Raw genomic sequence first — 20,469 nt, forward strand, 5'->3', positions numbered from 1 at the left:
TTTTCTTTTCCTCTTTGTAAATATGAAAAAAGCAGTTATTCCTGTTCCACATGTTCTGTGCTTTTACCCTTGCAGACACTGGATCCACATTTAGTATACAAAGACCTTCAGGTGTGTTGGAAAAAAAAGTAGGTCCTAAATGATTGACTTTTCTGGCAAACAGAACCTTGGTCCATTTTTGTACCCCAGAGTGTGCAAAATAACAGACTATGACAACACAGAGGTTAGTGGTCATTCCTCTCCAAGGAAACAAAATAGGAAATGTGCAATCAGAGGGATAAGCAGCTTCAGTCTTTGCTGGCCATGGAGTAGAATGCCTATCAGCACTTAGGGATTTTTTTTTAATGCATTGTATAAGGAGCCAACCAGAGACAGTCACTGCTGTCTTTCTCTGGTTTACTCTGATGACTACCTACCTACCTTCCTTCCTTCATTCCTTCCTCTCTCTCACACACACACACACACACACTTTAATTTAAAAGGATGTGTTAATCTGGGATTTCAACTGTGAAATGGAGTCCAGCTGACAGACATGGAAAGGGAGTGACTTCCAGAGTTTGGGTACAGAGCCTGTGGAGAAGATACCATGCATGTTATTGATGTGTGGACTGAAAGAATGCAAACTGTCTAATGTGACAGCAATGCTCTTTGTTTGGGAAAGTGTGGACTTTTATAGCCATTAACATTTAGGAAGTTATTAGAAGGACAGAATCAGAAGTACAGAAGAGGTCATGAGTAATTTTAACAAGGGTTGAATCAGTGCTGGGTTTGGGACAGAAACAAAATGAATTGAAATGGTTCATAGATTACTGCTATGCAAATAAGCCTGGAGCCGAGATGCTACTGTCAGATCAAGAATTTTAAATATAAAAAAAATTCGAAGTATTTAAATCATGAGGATCTGCACAATATCTTTTTTTCAGAAATGTAATGGAAGCAATTTTCGGCAAGGAAGGAACAGTAGCGGTAGACAGAAAAAAGTTAATTATGGACATAATTAATAGGGAAAACTGAGAAAAGGCAGGCTTTATTCAGGCTAGTAGAGAGGAGATCCAGTGAACAAGTGGACAGCTTGGACTTGGTAATGAGGTGCATGAAATCCTCAACTGCTGAAGGTTTGGAGGCCAACTGTTATTTGTTGACAGTGAAGCATAAAAGCTGTGTACTTTATCCAGAACTAATCATATCAAGTGATCAGTGCACATTTGCTTAAGTATAGTAAATACAGTTTTTTAGAACAGTCCAAGGATTTTTTGGTGCCAGGTCTTGGAGGTGAGAGAATATGCGATTTCAGGGGGACCAAGGGGGACCATTTCATATAAGGGATAGATCATCATCAGAAACAGGAATGGGAGGAACTGAATTTACAGTGAACTGGAACAAAAAACTAAGTCTAATATATGAGCATTGTTGTGTGTTGGGAACTTAATAAACAATTAAAGCCAAAACTATCCATTGTACAAAATTAAAATCCTTATAAAATGTGCTATGGGATTATCAAACTGAATATTAAAGTCTCCCAATAAAATAAGGCTGCACACAGAACATAGCACACAAGCTGGTTAGGTATTGTTTGGTTTAAGTGGAAAAGTCACTAGGTTTTTGCCAAGTACTAGTAAGACACATAGGTCAGCAATAAGAGTGTGAAAAAAGAGCTTATTGCTGTGTGATTGGAGATTAAAAAGGGAGAATTTGAGACAGCCTGAAACAGCAGGTGGAGCCATGTAGAGAAACTAGAACACTGTTGTTTATATATCTAGCAGTATTTTAAATGTATGAGGAAAAGTATGAGGATAAAGTTAGTAGCACTGTAATGCAAATTACAATGGGATCCACAATGTCCTGATGATAGAATACAGTTAAATGGAGGCTTGTAGTGGAACCTGAGTCAGAGGAGCTCTGTTGCTTGGTATGTCAGTTGCAAAAAGGAAATAATGGTGAAGGAATAAAATAATCCATAACAGCGACTGGAAGATCCAAATAATAAAATGCCAAAACTGCATGATAAAATGTCAATAGACAGATCCAAAGCTAGAGCAAAGATCTACAGCCAACCAACTAGAACGATCAACAGTGGATCTGACCCGCCTGCCCAAACCATGTCAATCAGTCCAGTTGATGATTGGATAACTCCAGTCAGCACCACATGAAGTCTGCCAGGTTTCAACAGCAGACCACAGGACCACCAGGTCCGAGAAAGGCAGCAGCACCAGGTAAAACTTGATGAGGTACCAGAAAGCCACAGAAGACACCAGCAAACAGGCACCAAACAGCAGTCCAATCATATTGTAAAACAGAAACGTTTAGAAAATGGCAGGCACAAAAATTGCATGAATGATCACTGGACCAGTAATTAGTGCAATAAAGGCAGGAATCAGGCAGCAACAACAGGTAAAAGTTGATGAGGTACCGAAAAGTTACAACAAACTTCAATAGATGGTCATCCAGGGCACCCAAAAATGTCCCAAAAAGGATACCAAATGGGTAAACATGGACTGGTGTAAAAATAGACAAGTAAGTAGCATAGGCCAGAAATACCAGCATTCACACAAATCACCAATCCATTTATAGTTTCATATAATGTGTTAGCTGCTGTTATCACGCATGTTATAGTGGCAATAAAGAGTACCTCCCCACAAGCCTTTCATTTAAGATAATAATGCAAAAAAAATGCAGTTTTTTTATCTTACTGAGAGTTATTTTACCTGGGGTTATTTATACTGGTCATTTTATATAAAATACTGCATAACTTATATTGTCAGTATTTTTTACACTGTTCTATGGAAATACAGAACTAAAAGATCAAAATACATTTGGATCTGTATTTTGAAAAAGTCAACACTGATGTTACTGATCATACATCATGATGAACCCTGACACTGTTACAACCCTAATGTGTGTGCTGAGAGCAAGGCTTAGTGCCATCATTACAAGAAGCATGCTATTAAATTTTAATCCCACTGTATGATTACTTAATCACGTGTTGTTAGCAAGTTTTAATTTAAAAAATCAGGTAAGTGTGGTTTCTAATAATGTTAAGTAAAAAAGTGATTGCCTTTGAGACAGCAATATAAGAGGCAACACTAACCATCCATGTTCATATACCGCATTTCCACCATCTAGTATCCTTTATGTATAATGATGTCTCTGATGGCAACAATAAGAAAAACCCAAATGAAGATGATGAAAGGAAAGTTATGTAAATCCCCTGAAGCACCATAATTACCAAAACAGATTTAAGAGAAGCAGCTGAAGAAAAATCAAAAACCAGAGCAGGTAGCATGAGTGTGCTCCAACCAAAGAACTTCAGAGTTCAGATTCTGTTCTACCACTGCATATACAATGGCACAAAAAGTCTCATTTATAAAACACTAATCTCATAAATCATCCCATGTCCCCTATTTCCAATCAACTTTCCACAGAGAGTTTTAAATAGAAATATATTCAGTGTGTGTATGTCTTTACCATAGAAAGATTTAAGAGAATTCAAAGAAACTAAGAAAAAGTAAGAAAAAAAATCATTGTAGCAGCATTTCTGACTGCTGTTTTGTCTTTAGGTGAACTGGTGTTTTAGAAAATTGGTAAATGTTCTCTTAATGTGGTTACAGCAAGGACTTTATGAATACTTTATAATTGCTGATGGGAAAAATAATTATTATAGATGACAATGTCACTTTGATCCAGATAATCTGTGCATACAAAATCAGGCAGCTCTTTTATGGGTTGATGATGTGACACAGTGTACACTCCCCTGGTAAAATGTCAGGTTTTGTAATGTAAAAAAAAAAAATCAACACAAAGCAATCATGTTAGAACTTTTTCCACTCTCAGTGTGAAATAAGCTACAGGAATATCTGATTACTCTCTGCATGTGACAATAATCTCTCATATTTCTCATGTCTGGACTATAAGACAAGGTGGCTTAATGAAAGCCCTTTCTCATAATAATATTCAAGCTCAAATAAATCACCCCAAACCATGTGGCAAAATGAGTTATGGTCTGTGAGATCATTTACAAAAGGTATAATAATTCCATAATTCCAAAAGGTATGTTTGATGAAAATAAAAGAACAGCATACCCATGGTGCCTCATAGCATCATGATTTAGAGCTACAAATACCAATTGATTTTAGCGCAAAACCTTCAGATGTCTAATAGCAAGACAGTAACCCAAGTCATACTTCCAAATCAACAAAGGAATGGCTTAACCAAAAGGAAATCAATGTTTTTGATTGACTGAGCCAGAGCTCAGACCTGAATGCTCGGCTAAAACTTGTGGGGTGACCTGTGTGCTGTACAGAGGAGATGTCCCTGCAATTTGCTAGATGTATAGAAAGATTTTTATTTCACTTTTACCCCCTAAAATGTTTCTGATTGTTTTTCACTTAATGTTTATACACTGTAATATCAAGGATGGAAAAAGTTCTGGAAATGATTTATCTTTGTTTAATGTTTCACATTCTAAAAACCTGCCAGTTTAACAAGGGTCTGTAGACTTTCATATCCATATGTACTTTTATAGCCACATGTAGTACAACTTGGATATCATATATTAATAATAAGAAGAAAGAAAAAGAATTATTATTATTATTATTATTATTATTATTATTATTATTATTATTATTATTATGTTGTTACATAAAAATTATATTTAAGTCTTAAGTGTGATTGTTAGTTTTTAAACTATATTTAAGATCACAAGCTATAGATAAAGCCATATTTTTCAGGGCCATACTATCACCCTATCTAGACCAAAATAATTGTTTGCTATTTTTCCCAAAGCTACACAAAAACACCGTCATGACGTCAGCAAAAATGATGCAGCCTACAAAAATGGCCACTGAGGACTACAACACCCAATCTCTCACACGTTCAGACTCACCCAATTACTAATCACGCACACCCCTACTGATTCACATCCCAGTTCATTCACTCGTTGTGACATATACGCTCTGTGTCTCTGAGTAAAACCAAGTCTTTGTAACTGGTATGCTATACTTGTTGTAAGCTTCTGTTTGTTTGTAATTTTTTGATCTTGCTTGTCCCTGTTTATGCTGTTCATACACTGCCTGACCTGTGCTTCTTTATGTTGTTGGATCACATCTTTGTTTTGTCTGGCATGTTTAAATACAGTTAAAGAAAGTTTAATTTAGTTTTCTTGCTTTTAAAGGCATTTACCAATTGTGAATTATTACAAGTCTTACTGTTCACACTGGACTGATTTGAGATCAGACCACGCAGAGAGCAGACCACACAAATGAAGCCATTTTTCTCAGACTAGACAAAACAACTCAATTTGAACTGATTTAATGCTGTTAATTAGACAAGCCTGGCTGTGTCTCTGGGGTGTAGATAAACCAATAACAGTAGTCAAAGGCTAGAAAACATGTAAGATCTTTAATTAAGACAATGTACAGTACTGCATTAGTGCTCAGGGACAGCAGGTCTTATTACTGGACAACACTAATTACTGTTATTACTTTCTTTCCTCATATGTCACCTTTTTATTCTCAAGACATAAGATCTGAACACAATTTTTCTGTTGACTTTTTTTCTATTGTACAGTGTTGTACACTTGAATTGAACTGCACATCATCAATATCATCTGCTGCACAGAATATCAGGCATAGAGACAGTGTGCTTGATTTAGGGCTTCAGTAGCAGAAAAGTGAAAAACAGAGGTGAAAAAAGCAGCAGAAAGATAACTGATTACATAAAAGTAAATAAAGTGGCTAAATATATTCATATTTCATATAATTATAGCAAAATGCACCCGTACAGAAAGCCATCAGAGAACTGCTCTGGTGCTAAATAGTGTTTTATGAACTTTCCTCTTATGAGGCTTGCAATGGCAGAAGATGGGTGTATGAAAGGAGGCTTGCCTAAATGAGTTCCTCCTCTACCTATCCTGATGGACAGCTCCTCAGTTGTGCCTGGGGTTACAGGGTCCTCCACTTTCGCTTTTGCAGGTTTGGCATCAGAAGACCAGGTCAAAGCCAAATGCGGGTCTGTCTCAACACCCTGAGGAACAAAAAAAAATTCTATTACATTTTTATTTATATAGGTTGACATTTAGATTTCTGATGAGCAAGCCAAAAGTGACAAGGACATGGAAAAAGTCCCTGAGACAAAATCAGGAAGAGACTCAAAAGAGAAAAAACCATAGCATATTATAGAGCTGCATGGAAGTGTGAAGTCAAACAGTACTGAGTGTGCTGAAAGAATTTTTAGTATGAGCATCAAAGGCATTTTTGATATTAGCTTTTTTATAATCTATAGCATCTAGGGGAATTATCCACTGAATAACGATTGAGACTTGGGATACTGTTGCATGTGCATGTCTTTAGGTTCTCCATGTGGGCCAACAGCAAATGATTTTCAACTGAATGAAACTCAATGGCATAAAATATCACCACATCATTTCAGAATTAACTACATAGATTTGTGAGTCAATTACACACTAAAGGTTATCTGACACTACACACAACATACACCAGGCCACACAAAATAATTTGTCAAGAACTGGCTTCCAACCACTGAGAACTGGGATCCCAATTAATCAGGAAATAGTTAAAAGCCAGGATGCCTTACATGGAAATCTGAAACGAGACAAAATACAATCCTCAAGCAGAAGGGTTCACATTTGAACAGAAGTGATGCTTTCTGGGAAAGGATGTTCCAGCACCTTCTGATGCATCTCATATAAGAACCAGTAACTAAAATCTGTAAATAAAATTTGAAAATCAAAAAGAAATAAAAATTCAAATGATCTGTTGGTCATTCACACCATGAATAAAACTCTTTATAAATCAAACAGCATGCTCTTGGATCTTATGCATTTGATGTAAAGAATGCATATCAAGTGATGAATTCAAGTGCTGAAACATAAAAATCCACTAGAACAACATTCTATCTGTCAAGAATTTTGATGCATTATTAAAACAGATAACTCATTACTAAAAATATATACTGATAATAGTGCATATTACACACTGTGTTGATCTTGTTAATCATGTTATTAAACACATTTTTGATTTGTTTAAAAAAAATACTACAGTGTGTTCTTAAAAACATGGTTTAATTTTTTGCATTCACTATCGGCTTTATTTCAGCTTCTTCCACTCGATAACTAGGGGAAGAAAATTATGGATAATTTTCTCCCAGGAAATACCCAACACAGCAAGAAAACAACAAGAAAGGAGACTCTGCCTCCCTCCTTCCCTCTCTCTCTCTCTCTCTCTCTCTCTCTCTCGTGTGTGTGTCACCAGAGCTGCATCATTAAGCACAGCAGGTTCTCTCCCTCGAGTCTCCTCAAATATGAAATGCTAGTTTAATTTTCAAGAAAATGTATTTCTCATATATTTGCTGCATATGAACGCAGTCAAAAAAAACCCTTTATTTTGTGATCTAAGTTTCGTAGAATAGCAAATGGCATTAACAGGCTATTATTTTAGTGTTTTAGAACAGCATCTTCACCTGCTTGCTTCCCTTTCTGTGCTTCCATCACAAGCTAGAGATCCAAAATGTCTACAGCTCAGTTACCCTAATGTTCACTCAGCATTCAAGTTCTGCAGCAAGAGAACTAAGCTCTGACCATGCACTGTTCATTTCGTAGCAATTTCAACTGCGTTCCTGCTAAACATTTCGCATTACTGTTGCATGTTTTCCCCTCGACTCAATCCAGCATCTGTCACATGGAGCATGGACTGATCAGAGGCTGATGAATTATGTTTGCTTTGAAGCATAAATATTGCACTGAGTTTAATCACAGCAGTGGGTTGAGTGTTGGAGCTGAATTATGATTTGACATCAAACATACAGCGAGTTGGTTCACATTCAAATGAATAATTTATCACTCTGCATTGCCCCTGTTTTTTATTAAATACAATTATCTGTGACACTTTACATTAGGTTCCCCTTAACTAACATTGTTTACTGCATGGGTTAATAGTAAAATGCACTTAAAATGATAACTTGTAAGATATAAAACATCTTCCAACAAAATTTCTGTCCTTCATACATGTCTGTGTGTTTACATGAAGTTCAACAAGATTTATTATTTTAAGGTAAATCTCTAAATGTAACATGATTAATGTCACAATGTAGTTAGTAGATCTAAAAATTACATACAGCTTCGGAAAATTGCCCGAATCAGACCATTTTCATGTATATACTGTATACTGTATGTACTATATATTTCATGTATATATAGTAGAGTCAGATATAGAGTTGGGTTAGGGTTAGAGTATATATATTATATATATATATATATATATATATATATATATATATATATATATATATATATATATATATATAGAGTATATAGAGTTGTCAATGTGCAGCTTGTATGGCAGTTTAGATTTACTGTCCTCTGAAAATAACTCAATATACGGCCATTATTGTCTAAATAGCTGGCAACAGAAGTGAGTACACCCTAAGTGATAACAGCTGTACATTTTTTAACCAAATTCACATGTCCTATTCATCATGTTCATGTGTTTGTCATCATGTTCATGTGTTTGTATTATAAATCTTTCTTGGTGTACCTGACCGTGGCTTAGTATCAACAGAACCTCTTATTTTCCACCTCTTTATCAGAGTCTGAACAGTCCTGACCAGCATTTTTAATTGTTAATATATATATACATACATATATATTAAACTCCTGGGATATCGATCTGGTCAGTTAAGTAGCAGAGGGGGTTGTTAATCAGTCTCAGCTGTTTTGGTGTTAATGAAATTTACAACAGGTGCACTAGATGGGCAACAATGAGATGCCCCCAAAACAGGAAAAGGTTTTACAGGTGGAGGCCACTGACATTTTTCCCTACTTATCTTTTTTTCTCACTGTTTTTCACTAGTTTTGCATTTGGATAGAGTCAGTGTCACTACTGGTAGCATGAGGCAATACCTGGACCCTACAGAGGTTGCACAGGCAGTCCAAGTCCTCCAGGATGGCACATCAATACATAATGACTGTAATGTGCGCTGGTACTCCTTATCCAGAAGGGATATGCTATAGTATGGTTACAGCAGCTATAGTAAGACTATAGTATTAAAAAAAGGTTTTATGTTCCAATTTTTATTTAAACTGACCAAGGCACTACTTAGTCTGAAGTCTTCAATCAGGTGCTTCATGGGTTGGTAGCGAAGCATCAAATGTCAACTGTCCAGAGAACTGGGCATGAATGGGATGAAAGCATTCCTTGTTTGTTGTTTGCTGTTAATGAAACCTTTCTGGATTCAGCTGGTCTTCTGCTCACAGCACTGCTCAGTCCCCTCTGTATATTAGGGCCAAAGCAGAACATTTCACAGGAGAGCCATAACACAGCATAACACAGACTGTTTTCTATCTGTAAGGTGGAATAAGAAAAGGTTGACTATTTCTGCAACCAATCTTGATTTGCTTAAGAAGTTCTGGGAGACTGCACCGATCAGCCATAACATTATGATCACTTGCCTAATATTATGTTGGTCCCCCTTTTGCTGCCAAAACAGCTCTGACCTGTCGAGGCATTGACTCCACTAGATCCCTAAAGGTGTGCTGTGGTATCTGGCTCCAAGATGTTAGCAGCAGATCCTTTAAGTCCTGTAAGTTGCGAGGTGGATCAAACTTGTTTGTCCAGCACATCCCACAGATGCTCAATTGGATTGAGATCTGGAGAATTTGGATTCCAAGTCACCATCTCAGATTCATTGTTGTGTTCATCAAACCATTCCTGAACCAGTTTTGCTTTGTGGCATGGCACATTATCCTGCTGAAAGAGACCACAGCCATCAGGGAATACCGTTTCCATGAAAGGGTGTACATGGTCTGCAACAATGCTTAAGTAGGTGGTACGTGTCAAAGTAACATCCGCATGGATGGCAGGACCCAAGGTTTTCCAGCAGAACATTGCCCAAAGCATGACACTGCCTCCTCCGGCTTGTCTTCTTCCCATATTGCATCCTGGTGTCATGTGTTTCCCAGATATGTGACGCACACGCACCCGGCCGACCATGTGATGTAATAGAAAATGTGATTCATCACACTACCTTCTCCCATTGCTCTGTGGTCCATTTATGATGCTCACGTGCCTATTGTTGCCGCTTTTGGTGGGGCACAGGGGTCGCTCAAATCCTTACGCATGCCTGGGGAAAAATATAATGCTGAATATCTATACTTATATGGACTGGGTAATGTGTTAGGAACACATCAACTTTGAGGACAAAATGTTCACTTGCTGTGTAATATATCTCACCCACTAACAGGTGCCTTGAAGAGGAGATAATCGGTGTCATTCACTTCATCTGTCACTGCTCATAATGTTATGCCTGATCAGTGTAGATGTAAGTGTTTCCCTAACTCTGCTTCAGATATTTCTACATTTTTGACATCCAGTTTAATAGTGTACAGTTCTACCATTTGCTTTACAGAATGCTTCTACCACCTCCCAAAGGGTAATAAACTGTGTTAGCTGGTGTTTCGACTAACTTTTCTGTAAGCAAATCTCAATTAAGTTGCAGATTCATTCATTTCTCCAAAGGATGAAATCTCTGCTTATTTCTATTGGGATCTTTACAACTTGCAAATCTGTGAAATGTCAATTGACGTGGTATCACTGTTTCACAAGGTTTCCCCTGGAGACAATATAACACAAAATCAGTGCTGAAAATGTAATTTCACAATGCCGCTGGTAATCATATGTGTAATACACCAATGTAGTAAAAGGTGGTTTAGGGCTGTCATGTCCTCAGTGCATACACAGTGGCTTTTTTTCTATCATTTTTCTCTCATGCACATTGCACGTTTTGTTAATTTATGTACTGCTTCTCTTTCTCTCTCTCCCTCTTTCTCTCTCTCCCTCTCTCTCTCTCTCTCTCTAACACACACACACTGCCGCTGTGTCAGTGAAGAGCACTAGGTCAGCAGACATGGTGAGTCATGGTCAGAGACAAAAGAAATTCTAACATGCTTTGTGTCTCTCTCTTCCTGTGGTCTTCTCCTCTCATCACTTCTGACCAGACTCATGTGCAATACCAGTGATTGTGTTTCAATGTTCTTTGTGAAATTAAAATGGCTTCAGTATAATATCTGTTCAGAAACCTCTATAGTACAAATATTCATAAGAGACTAAGATTAGCCTGGAAGCTGTAGCTCAGGCATAAGCCTGATTTCCTTCTCTCTTTATTCACTGGATTCATTAAAGTTAGATTGATTTGCTGTATTTACTTTGTTTTATTCGACAGCATTCATCCTTTTGCTTACAGGGGTTTTGGGCTGCAACTGATCCTGAAGAAATTGCTTCCAAAAAAATTATTATAATAAATGAATGGTTGCAATGACTTTGAAAATGAGTTTGTAGGAAATTTGCTGTAACTTACTTAGATGCTTGTCTTAAAATGTTTTCCATGTGTCAGTTAATTCTCAGCCATTAAAGGAGGAATATTCACATGAATTCATTCACTGGGTTTTTTCTTAACATCTGCAGTGGTTTTAAAATGTAACCCATAAAGCACAACTTTTAATATAAAAAAACAAATTTTAATTACATTGCAAGATACGCTTAATGCAATTCGTGCAAAACTCTTATAATAATATACTAGTGTTACTAATATTTATTCTGGCAAATGCTAAACAGTATTGCATGTAACACTGAATAATTGTTTATATCTACAACAACTGCACTACTGCAGAATTTCTATTGTAATAGACCAAACACAGCAGGTGAACATTAGAGACATTTCTGCATTGTGTTGACAATGACTGCTGAATGCTGCTTTAAAGAAAATACTACTGTATAATTAGACAGTATTTAATGAAAGAATCTGAAGTTAAGCAGATAGTTTGATAGTGAAAACTGAACCCTGTTGGACACTGCTTCACCCCTTGCTGGGAATTAGCACAAACTGAACAGTTTTGTGAAGAACATTGGCATAACACAAAGCCCACGCTATCAGAAATGATGTTAATGACTGTGGGAGCAAACGTTTATCCTCCTGCAGACTGGTTTAATTACGCAAGAGTTATCAGTTTTTTAACATCTCACATGTATCAAACATCTCAATTATCACATGCAACAAATATTACTGTTATCATTCACAGTAAAACCATTAAGCTCTACTCGTATACAGAGACTGAGTAAGATTCAACATGAAAAAATTTAAGCTTCATGATTACACATTTACACAAAGCAACTAAACACTGATCCAAATATATGATTCACTGCACATAATGTATCAATAATCCAGCAAAGTCAAAATACATCTATCATTTGATGCTTTTTCATTCTGTAAAACTTAACTAAACTTGTCTGCTACATAATTTAAATGACCAAAAAATTTCTAATGTATCACAAACCTGACAGGAACAATGTGTCCAAAATAACAGTTTCCGCTGAATACCAGTGATGGCCGTTTATCATGATGAAAAGTGTTAATTGGGGGCAACTGGAATTCTTTATGTAGAAGCATGATTAAAATGCAAATTTGCCATGGCTGTTGAATAGTGTGATTAGTATAAGGTAAAAATCTACTTTCTGTGACAGTGTTTATGAAAATAGAATGTAGCATACACAGTCAACAGACAAGGACTTACAAGAAAATTGAGATAATCAGAATTTTTATCTCACTTAATACATTAAAGAAAATAATACATGCTGAAAAGATTTCTCAAGATTTTTTCCAATCAAATTTTGTAATCCTCAGTCAATTTTCATGTGTTTTCATGCATTTCATGATGGTCTTGAGGGAATGAACAGAGTGAATGAACCTGGGAAATTTGTTCCACCATCTCAGAAGTGACAAATCTGCTTTTACACACAGAGGTGCAATCATCTGCCATTTAAATAAATGATTGCCAAACAAACAGTATGAATGTTAAACCCTGCTCAGCAACAATATGTATGTGCACCATACATATACACCATATGTACACATATTCTTCACCAGCTAACAGGAAGAATAGGGTTTTAGCTAATCTTTCAATCTTTTTTGAAGGCCTACTTATATAAAAAACAATGAAAATAATAACTCAAAATAAGTTTAATAATAAAGTGAGTTTCTTATGTTTTATTTCTTACAGGTGCATGTATTGGTGAGATGAACAGTTTTGTTTTATTTTTTGTGAACTGCTGACAATATTTCTCCTAAATTCCAAATATAACTATTGTTATTTAGAGTGTATATTTAAAGGAAATGACAACACATCAAAATAACCTAAGATCATGCAGTATTTGCAGAGCTTTAATAACTCAAATAAAACAAAATGAAAATAATTTGTAGACAAATTGTGTTAATGCTTTGGCTAAATAACATTAAGAAATCAGTATTTGGTGGAATAACCCCGATTTGCATACGTTTTGGCTTCATGATCTCCACCAGTTTTTCACATTGCTGTTGGGGAACTTTATAACACTCTTTTTGCAAACAGCTCAGGTTTGCTTGATGGTTTGTGACCATCCATCTTCCTCTTGATGACATTCCAGAGGTTTTCAATAGGGTTCAAATTTGGAGATTGGGCAGTGGTCTCATTTTTTTCCAGAGCATATATACACAGTGCTCAGCGTAAATGAGTAACATTTTAAACAATATCTCAATGAAAACACAAACAATTTCCAAAATGTTGGCAAGACTAAGTTTAATATAACATCTGTTTAACTTATAGCATGAAAGTAAGGGTAATAATATAACTTAGATTATACATTTTTCAGTTTTACTCAAATAAGGGTGATGCAAAAATGAGTACACCCCACAACAAAAACTACTACATCTAGTACTTTGTATGGCCTCCATGATTTTAATGACATCACCAAGCCTTCTAGGCATGGAATGAACAAATTGGTGACATTTTGCAAAATCTATCTTTTTCCATTCTTCCATAATGACCTCTTTTAGAGAATGGATGCTGGATGGAGAGTGATGCTCAACTTGTCTCTTCAGAAATAGGATATTAATACAGTTACAGTTACGTTATTTACTGTTTAGTGTCACCAAAATGAGGATGGGTTCCCTTCTGAGCCTGGTTCCTCTCAAGGTTTCTTCCTTATTCCATCCCAGGGAGTTTTTCCTTGCCACTGTCACCACAGGCTTGCTCATTAGGGATAAAATAGTTTAATTATTAAATGTAATGATATACTCTTATTTCTAGTTATTTAGTTATTTTTATTTTCATTTTTCCCCCTCCCCTTTCTCTGTTTTTCTTCTTTTGTAAAGCTGCTTTGAGACAATGTTCATTGTAAAAGGCGCTATACAAAATAAATTAAAATAAATTAAATTGAATTGAATTGAATTGAATTCCTCATAGATGTTTGATTGGGTTCAGATCAGGAGACATACTTGTTCAGTGACTCACATTCACCCTGTTCTTCTTCAGAAATCCAACAGTGGCCTTAGATGTGTGTTTATGATCATTGTCATGTTGGAAAAGTGCACGACGACCAAGGGCACGGAGTGATGGTAGCATCCTCTCTTTTAGTATAGAGCAGTAGATCTGTGAATTATGATGCCATCAGTGAAATGACACCAGCAGCACTCATGCAGCCCCTCATAAGGACACTGCCACCACCATGTTTCACTGTAGGCACCATGCATTTTTCTTTATACTCCTCACCTTTGCAACACCATAAAGTTTTGAGGCCATCAGTTCCAAAAACATTTATCTTGGTCTCATCACTCCAGAGTATAGAGTCCCAGTAGTCTTCATCTTTTTCAGAATTGGCCCTGGCAAACTCTAGAAAGGCTTTTTTTGTGCCTGGGCTTTAGGAGAGGCTTCTTTCATGGACGGCACCCATGCATGCCATTCCTCTGCAGTGTACGCCGTATTGTGTCAGGGAAACTCTCACCCCAGTTTGGCTTTCTACTTCTTTAGATAACTGCAGTGAACTTGCATGCTGATTTTCTTCAACCCTTCTCATCAGAAGACACTTCTGTCGAGGTGTTAACTTCCGTGAACGACCTGGATGTCTCTGTGAGATGGTTGCAGTTCCATCTTTATTTAATTTTTGTACCACTTTTGCTACAGTATTCTGACTGATAAATAAAGCTTTGCTGATTTTCTTGTAGCCTTCACCTTTCTGGTGTAAAGAAATGATTTTCTTTCACAGGTCTTGTGACATTTCTATTCCATGTGGTGCCATTGATGACAGGGGAAATGGGGAGGGGTTTTCTTTAATAACACCCTTTTATATTCAACTATCTGCTGGACACCTGTGTAATGAATAATTAGACTCACCTGTGGTTGAATTCTTGTTAAATTAGACATTTGTAGTCCAAAATTTAGCTTTGCTCCAGAGACTTTCAGTGGGGTGTACTCATTTTTGCATCACCCTAATTTGAGTAAAACTTTTTTTGAGAAAACTTTGTTTTCTATGTTATATTGTTAACCTTATTTTCATGTTATAAGTTAAACAGATGTTATATTTTGTGTTCATTGAGATACTGCTTAAAATGTTACTTTTCAAAGGGGGTGTACTCATTTACACTGAGCACTGTGTATATATATATATAAAATATTTCTATATAAAATATTTACAAAAATGTGAGGGGTGTACTAACGTTTGTGAGATACTGTGTATATATATATTACACAGTATCTCACAAACGTTAGTACACCCCTCACACTTTTGTAAATATTTTATTATAAAGATACATTTTATTATATCTTTTCATGTGACAAAACTGAAGAAATGACACTGCTACGATGTAAAGTAGTGAGTGTACAGCCTGTATAACAGTGTAAATTTGCTGTCCCCTCAAAATAACTCAACACACAGCCATTAACGTCTAAACCGTTGGCAATAAAAGTGACTACACCCCTAAGTGGAAATGTCCAAATTGGGCCCAAATTGTCAATATTTTTGTGTGGCCATTATTTTCCAGCACTGCCTTAACCCTCTTGGGCATGGAGTTCACCAGAGCTTCACAGGTTGCCACTGGAGTCCTTTTCCACTCCTCCATGATGACATCACAGAGATGGTGGCTGTTAGAGACCTTGTGCTCTCCCACCTTCCGTTTGAGGATGCCCCACAGATGCTCAGTAGGGTTTAGGTCTGGAGACATACTTGGCCAGTCCATCACCTTTACCCTTAGCTTCTTTAGCAAGGCAGTGGTCGTCTTGGGGGTGTGTTTGGGGTCGTTATCATGTTGGAATACTACCCTGCGGCCCAGTCTCCGAAGGGAGGGGATCATGCTCTGCTTCAGTATGTCACAGTACATGCTGGCATTCATGGTTCCCTCAATGAACTGTAGCTCCCCAGTGCCAGCAGCACTCATGCAGGCCCAGACCATGACACTCCCACCACCATGCTTGACTGTAGGCAAGACACACTTGTCTTTGTACTCCTCACCTGGTTGCCGACACACACGCTTCACACCATCTGAACCAAATAAGTTTATCTTGGTCTCATCAGACCACAGGACATGGTTCTGGCCATGTCCTTAGTCTGCTTGTCTTCAGCAAACTGTATGCGGGCTTTCTTGTGCATCATCTTTAGTAGAGGCTTCCTTCTGGGATGACAGCCATGCAGACCAAATTGATGCAGTGTGTGGTGTATGGTCTGAGCACTGACAGGCTGACCCCCCACCCCTTCAACCTCTGCAGCAATGCTGGCAGCACTCATACGTCTATTTCCCAAAGACAACCTCCGGATATGACGCTGAGCATGTGCACTCAACTTCTTTGGTGGACCATGGCGAGGCCTGTTCTGAGTGGAACCTGTCCTGTAAAACCGCTGTATGGTCTTGCCCACCGTGCTGCAGCTCAGTTTCAGGGTCTTGGCAATCTTCTTATAGCCTAGGCCATCTTTATGTAGAGCAACAATTCTTTTTTTCAGATCCTCAGAGAGTTCTTTGACATGAGGTGCCATGATGAACTTCCAGTGACCAGTATGAGAGAGTGTAAGAGCGATAACACCAAATTTAACACACCTGCTCCTCATTCACACCTGAGACCTTGTAACACTAACAAGTCACATGACACCGGGGAGGGTAAATGGCTAATTGGGCCCAATTTGTACATTTCCACTTAGGGGCGTACTCACTTTTGTTGCCAACAGTTTAGATATTAATGGTTGTGTGTTGAGTTATTTTGTTATCTGTTAGTGCGAGGTCCAACTATCTGTTATTAGAGCAAGACTTTGTGCTTTAGCCGATTCGGTTCCGATTTTTTTGCGTGTTTTTTTCGTAGAGGTCGGGAAAAAAGAACGTGTCGGTAGTGTGCAACGCGGTTCGAGCACTTTTATAAGTTGCAGAAAGCCCACATCACTGATCACAGAAAACAGCTGCAAATCTTTAGCAATTATTGTATTATAATTATTTTTTGTCTCTCGGAACCAGTTGTGTCTGAATGCTGCAAGGAATCAGATAGGGGACTGTTGTTTTTTGGCTTCCTGTGTTACCTGCTCTGCCATCCTGCTTCCACACAGTGATATCTCTGGGTGATGGAGCTGTAGATGTGAGGTCATGTTGGAAGTATTTCCGTGTCAGTAGGTAACTTGTGTGTAACAGTGCTTAAACACAGTCATTTTTTTGTTTAGCATTTTTGTTTCATTGGCATCATAGTCAACAACAAATCCGATATGTTCCCACACAACTGATTTTAAAGACGGCACTGCTTCCTCATATTTCTCTCACTTCACCACTCTCCAGGGTTAGATTGAAATCTGAATATAGATAGATAGAGAGATAGAGAGAGAGAGAGAGAGAGAGAGAGAGAGAGAGACGGAGGGAGAGGGAGAGATACTGGCTGTAGTATTGAGTTCCATGCAAAATATTGAGCAGTCAGCACAGTGGGCTGCTGATAAACAAACTGTGCTCTAATAATGACATTGCTCTAAAAAACTCTTTGCTCTAATAATGACATTTTGTATTAGTAGATGGGTCACAGAAAACTAATCATGGAAATCAAGGACAAATGATTAAGAATATAAGGTCTAGAAACCAGACTGTCTCTAGGTTATATTAAAAGTGCATTCAGAAAATATTTAGCTCCATTTGCTTGTTGCACTTGAAGTGAAGTGCATGATTCTGAATGAACTGCCATTAAAACAACTGCCAGTTTTACTTACTAATATACCCATTCATCTACAATTAAATAGTCCATAAAGAAAAACTGAAAAGATATTTTTAAAGACTTGTTTTACAACTGAAATTTGATTCACAAATACTCTCAGACACTTTCTGAATTCAGAGTATTTTGTAGAAGCCACTTTGGATGCGCCACTACAAGCTTTGCATGCCTGGATTTTGCAGTTTATTCCATTCTTCATGGCAGATCCTTTTAAGCTCTATCAGATCAGATCTATCAGAAAGTGAGCATCTGTGAACTGCCTCAGTTGTTCAGTGGGGTTTAAATCTGGGCTTTGGCTGGGACACTTAAAGACATTCAGTTACTGCAGTGTTGTTTTGGCTGCTTGCCTAGTGTCATTGTCATATTTATAGGTGAACTGCTGCCTCAGCCCCAGAACTGTTGCAGCCCGAGTTTGCATGTGCTTTGGAGGAGGTTTTCTTAAAGGATTTTCCTATAGTTTGCTGCATTCATCTGTCCTGTTACCAGTCATGTCCCTGTTTCTGAGAAGCCCCTTACAATATGATGCTGCCACCATCATGTTTCATCACAAAGATGGTGTTAACCAGATGATGTGCATTGCCTGTTTTATTGCCAAACATAATGCTTACTGTTCTGCCCTAAGATTTACATTTTTGACTCATCAGACAAGAGAATCTTTTTCCACATGCTGCCAGAGTCGTAAACTCGCAGTTTACTCTTCTGTCTTTCCACTCTGCAATGAAGGCCTGATTTATGAAGATGGTCATCAGCCAGGTCCTCCAATCTCTGTACAGCACTTTTGGAGCACTTTTAGAGTAACTATTGGGTTCTTTCTAGCCTCCTTGTCCAAGGCCCTTCTTTCTCAAAGTGCCCTATTTGTCTGTATGGTCAACTCTAAGCAGGTTGTGCCAAGCTCTTCCTGAATTTCTTGAGGACACTGTTGACTAATTTACCAACTTATCCAGAGACAAGGATAAACAGAAACTGAAGTGGGCCAATGCTCACTGGAACTCAGTACTGGAACAGCTTGTTATTTATTTATTTATTTGTATGTCTCAGAAAGTTATGTGTAATATGTTTTGCTCATCACATGCACAATCGAAATGATATGTGTACTTGGCTACACACACACAAACAGTAGAAGTTCACAGTGTATGAAGTGTGTATGAAATGTGATTGGATTGGCACAAGACGAAAGAAGTGGCACAGGTATAGTGGAATACAAGGCCTACATTTATTCTCCCTTAATGTGGACGGGAACGCTGAAGTGAAATTGCAGACTGGGATGCACTAATGCATTAAACTTCAGAAATGTGTGAATAGAGCTGAATGTAGTCAGAAATGAGTTCATCACCTACAGCTTAGCAGCTACAACAGATATAAAAAGTCTACAGACCCCCGTTAAAATGGCAGATTGTGTTTTGTATAAAAAATTAAACCAAGATACATCATTTTGTCGACCCTCAAAGTGAAATTACAGCATGAAGTGAAAAACAATCAAACATTTTAGGGAAAAGTTTATAGAACTTTGATTTGTTTTATCCATGCTGTTTTCATTCTCTTTGTTTTTTGTGTAGTGTGACTAGTAGACAGAAGAAAGGCGTGTTCTCTGTTGCTAAGGTTAAGAAGAAGATTGAGAGGCAGACTCTGGGATCACTCAGAGCAAGAGAGAAGCTGGTGTATATATTTCCCTCCACCGCAGTCACAGGCTTTTGTTTATGCTCACAAGCATAATCTGCTGTGGTGTGAGTGTTTCCCCTCCTACACATATCATATGTACATGTAACATGCTATCTGTGTGTAGTTTATATGATACAATGAACCTTTAACTTAAGCTACACTTGTAGTTTAAATCATTTAAACATGTTTTGTGGTTTGGGGAAAAAACAGTGTTTTCCAGGTTTTTTTTCAACACTGCTAAAAGTTATATTCAGACTGTGTGAAACACAATAGACATTATTATATGCTTTTAATGGTAAAATTGCTGTTTTTTGAGTATGTATTTTAGTGAATCACAAAGTATCTTAGTGTACATGACAGTTACAATACAATTGTTCTTTTCATTTTCTTTATTTGGCAATTATGGTTAAATTATGGCTTCATAATCAAACTGAAATCTCTCCACAGCAATAATGATGTCATGGCACCATCGAAGTGACAGCAGTAAACATGAGTGTGCAGCAGCAAATTTAAACAAAATAGGGTGTGTGTGTGTGTGTGTGCGCATGTGTGTGTGTGTGTATGTGTGTGTGTTTACATGTGGCCATACTTAGACTGTTTCATGCTCTGACTTATTGCATGTGACACTTTTAATCAATCTCAGTGGACGAGATGTAAACAAAACCTAAGGTCTAAAAAACAGACAGACTATAAATCAGCTGTTGTTAGGCTTATCAGCACTGTGCAGTCCAACAACACCGAATAGGAAGGTGGGTGAAAAA

At 37.5% G+C, this 20,469-nt stretch overlaps 1 protein-coding gene across 9 annotated transcripts in view; it reads right to left on the reverse strand.

Annotated features, from left to right (window-relative positions):
* Nucleotides 1-20,469, reverse strand: part of LOC131363492 (zinc transporter ZIP11) — a 102,089-nt gene that overhangs the window by 33,003 nt on the left and 48,617 nt on the right. For 8 of the 9 annotated variants that reach the window (XR_009206331.1, XM_058406065.1, XM_058406064.1 and 5 more), the window contains exon 5: nucleotides 5,883-6,021. Coding sequence is in view for 8 of the 9 variants with exons in the window: in XM_058406065.1 (XP_058262048.1) it covers nucleotides 5,883-6,021 (139 nt within the window). In the remaining variant the exon portion in view is untranslated. The remainder of the gene's footprint in view (nucleotides 1-5,882; nucleotides 6,022-20,469) is intronic. The other variant, XM_058406067.1, reaches the window with a different exon arrangement.

The sequence above is a fragment of the Hemibagrus wyckioides genome, linkage group LG13 (assembly GCF_019097595.1).
Source record: "Hemibagrus wyckioides isolate EC202008001 linkage group LG13, SWU_Hwy_1.0, whole genome shotgun sequence".
Classification (NCBI taxonomy): Eukaryota; Metazoa; Chordata; class Actinopteri; order Siluriformes; family Bagridae; genus Hemibagrus; species Hemibagrus wyckioides.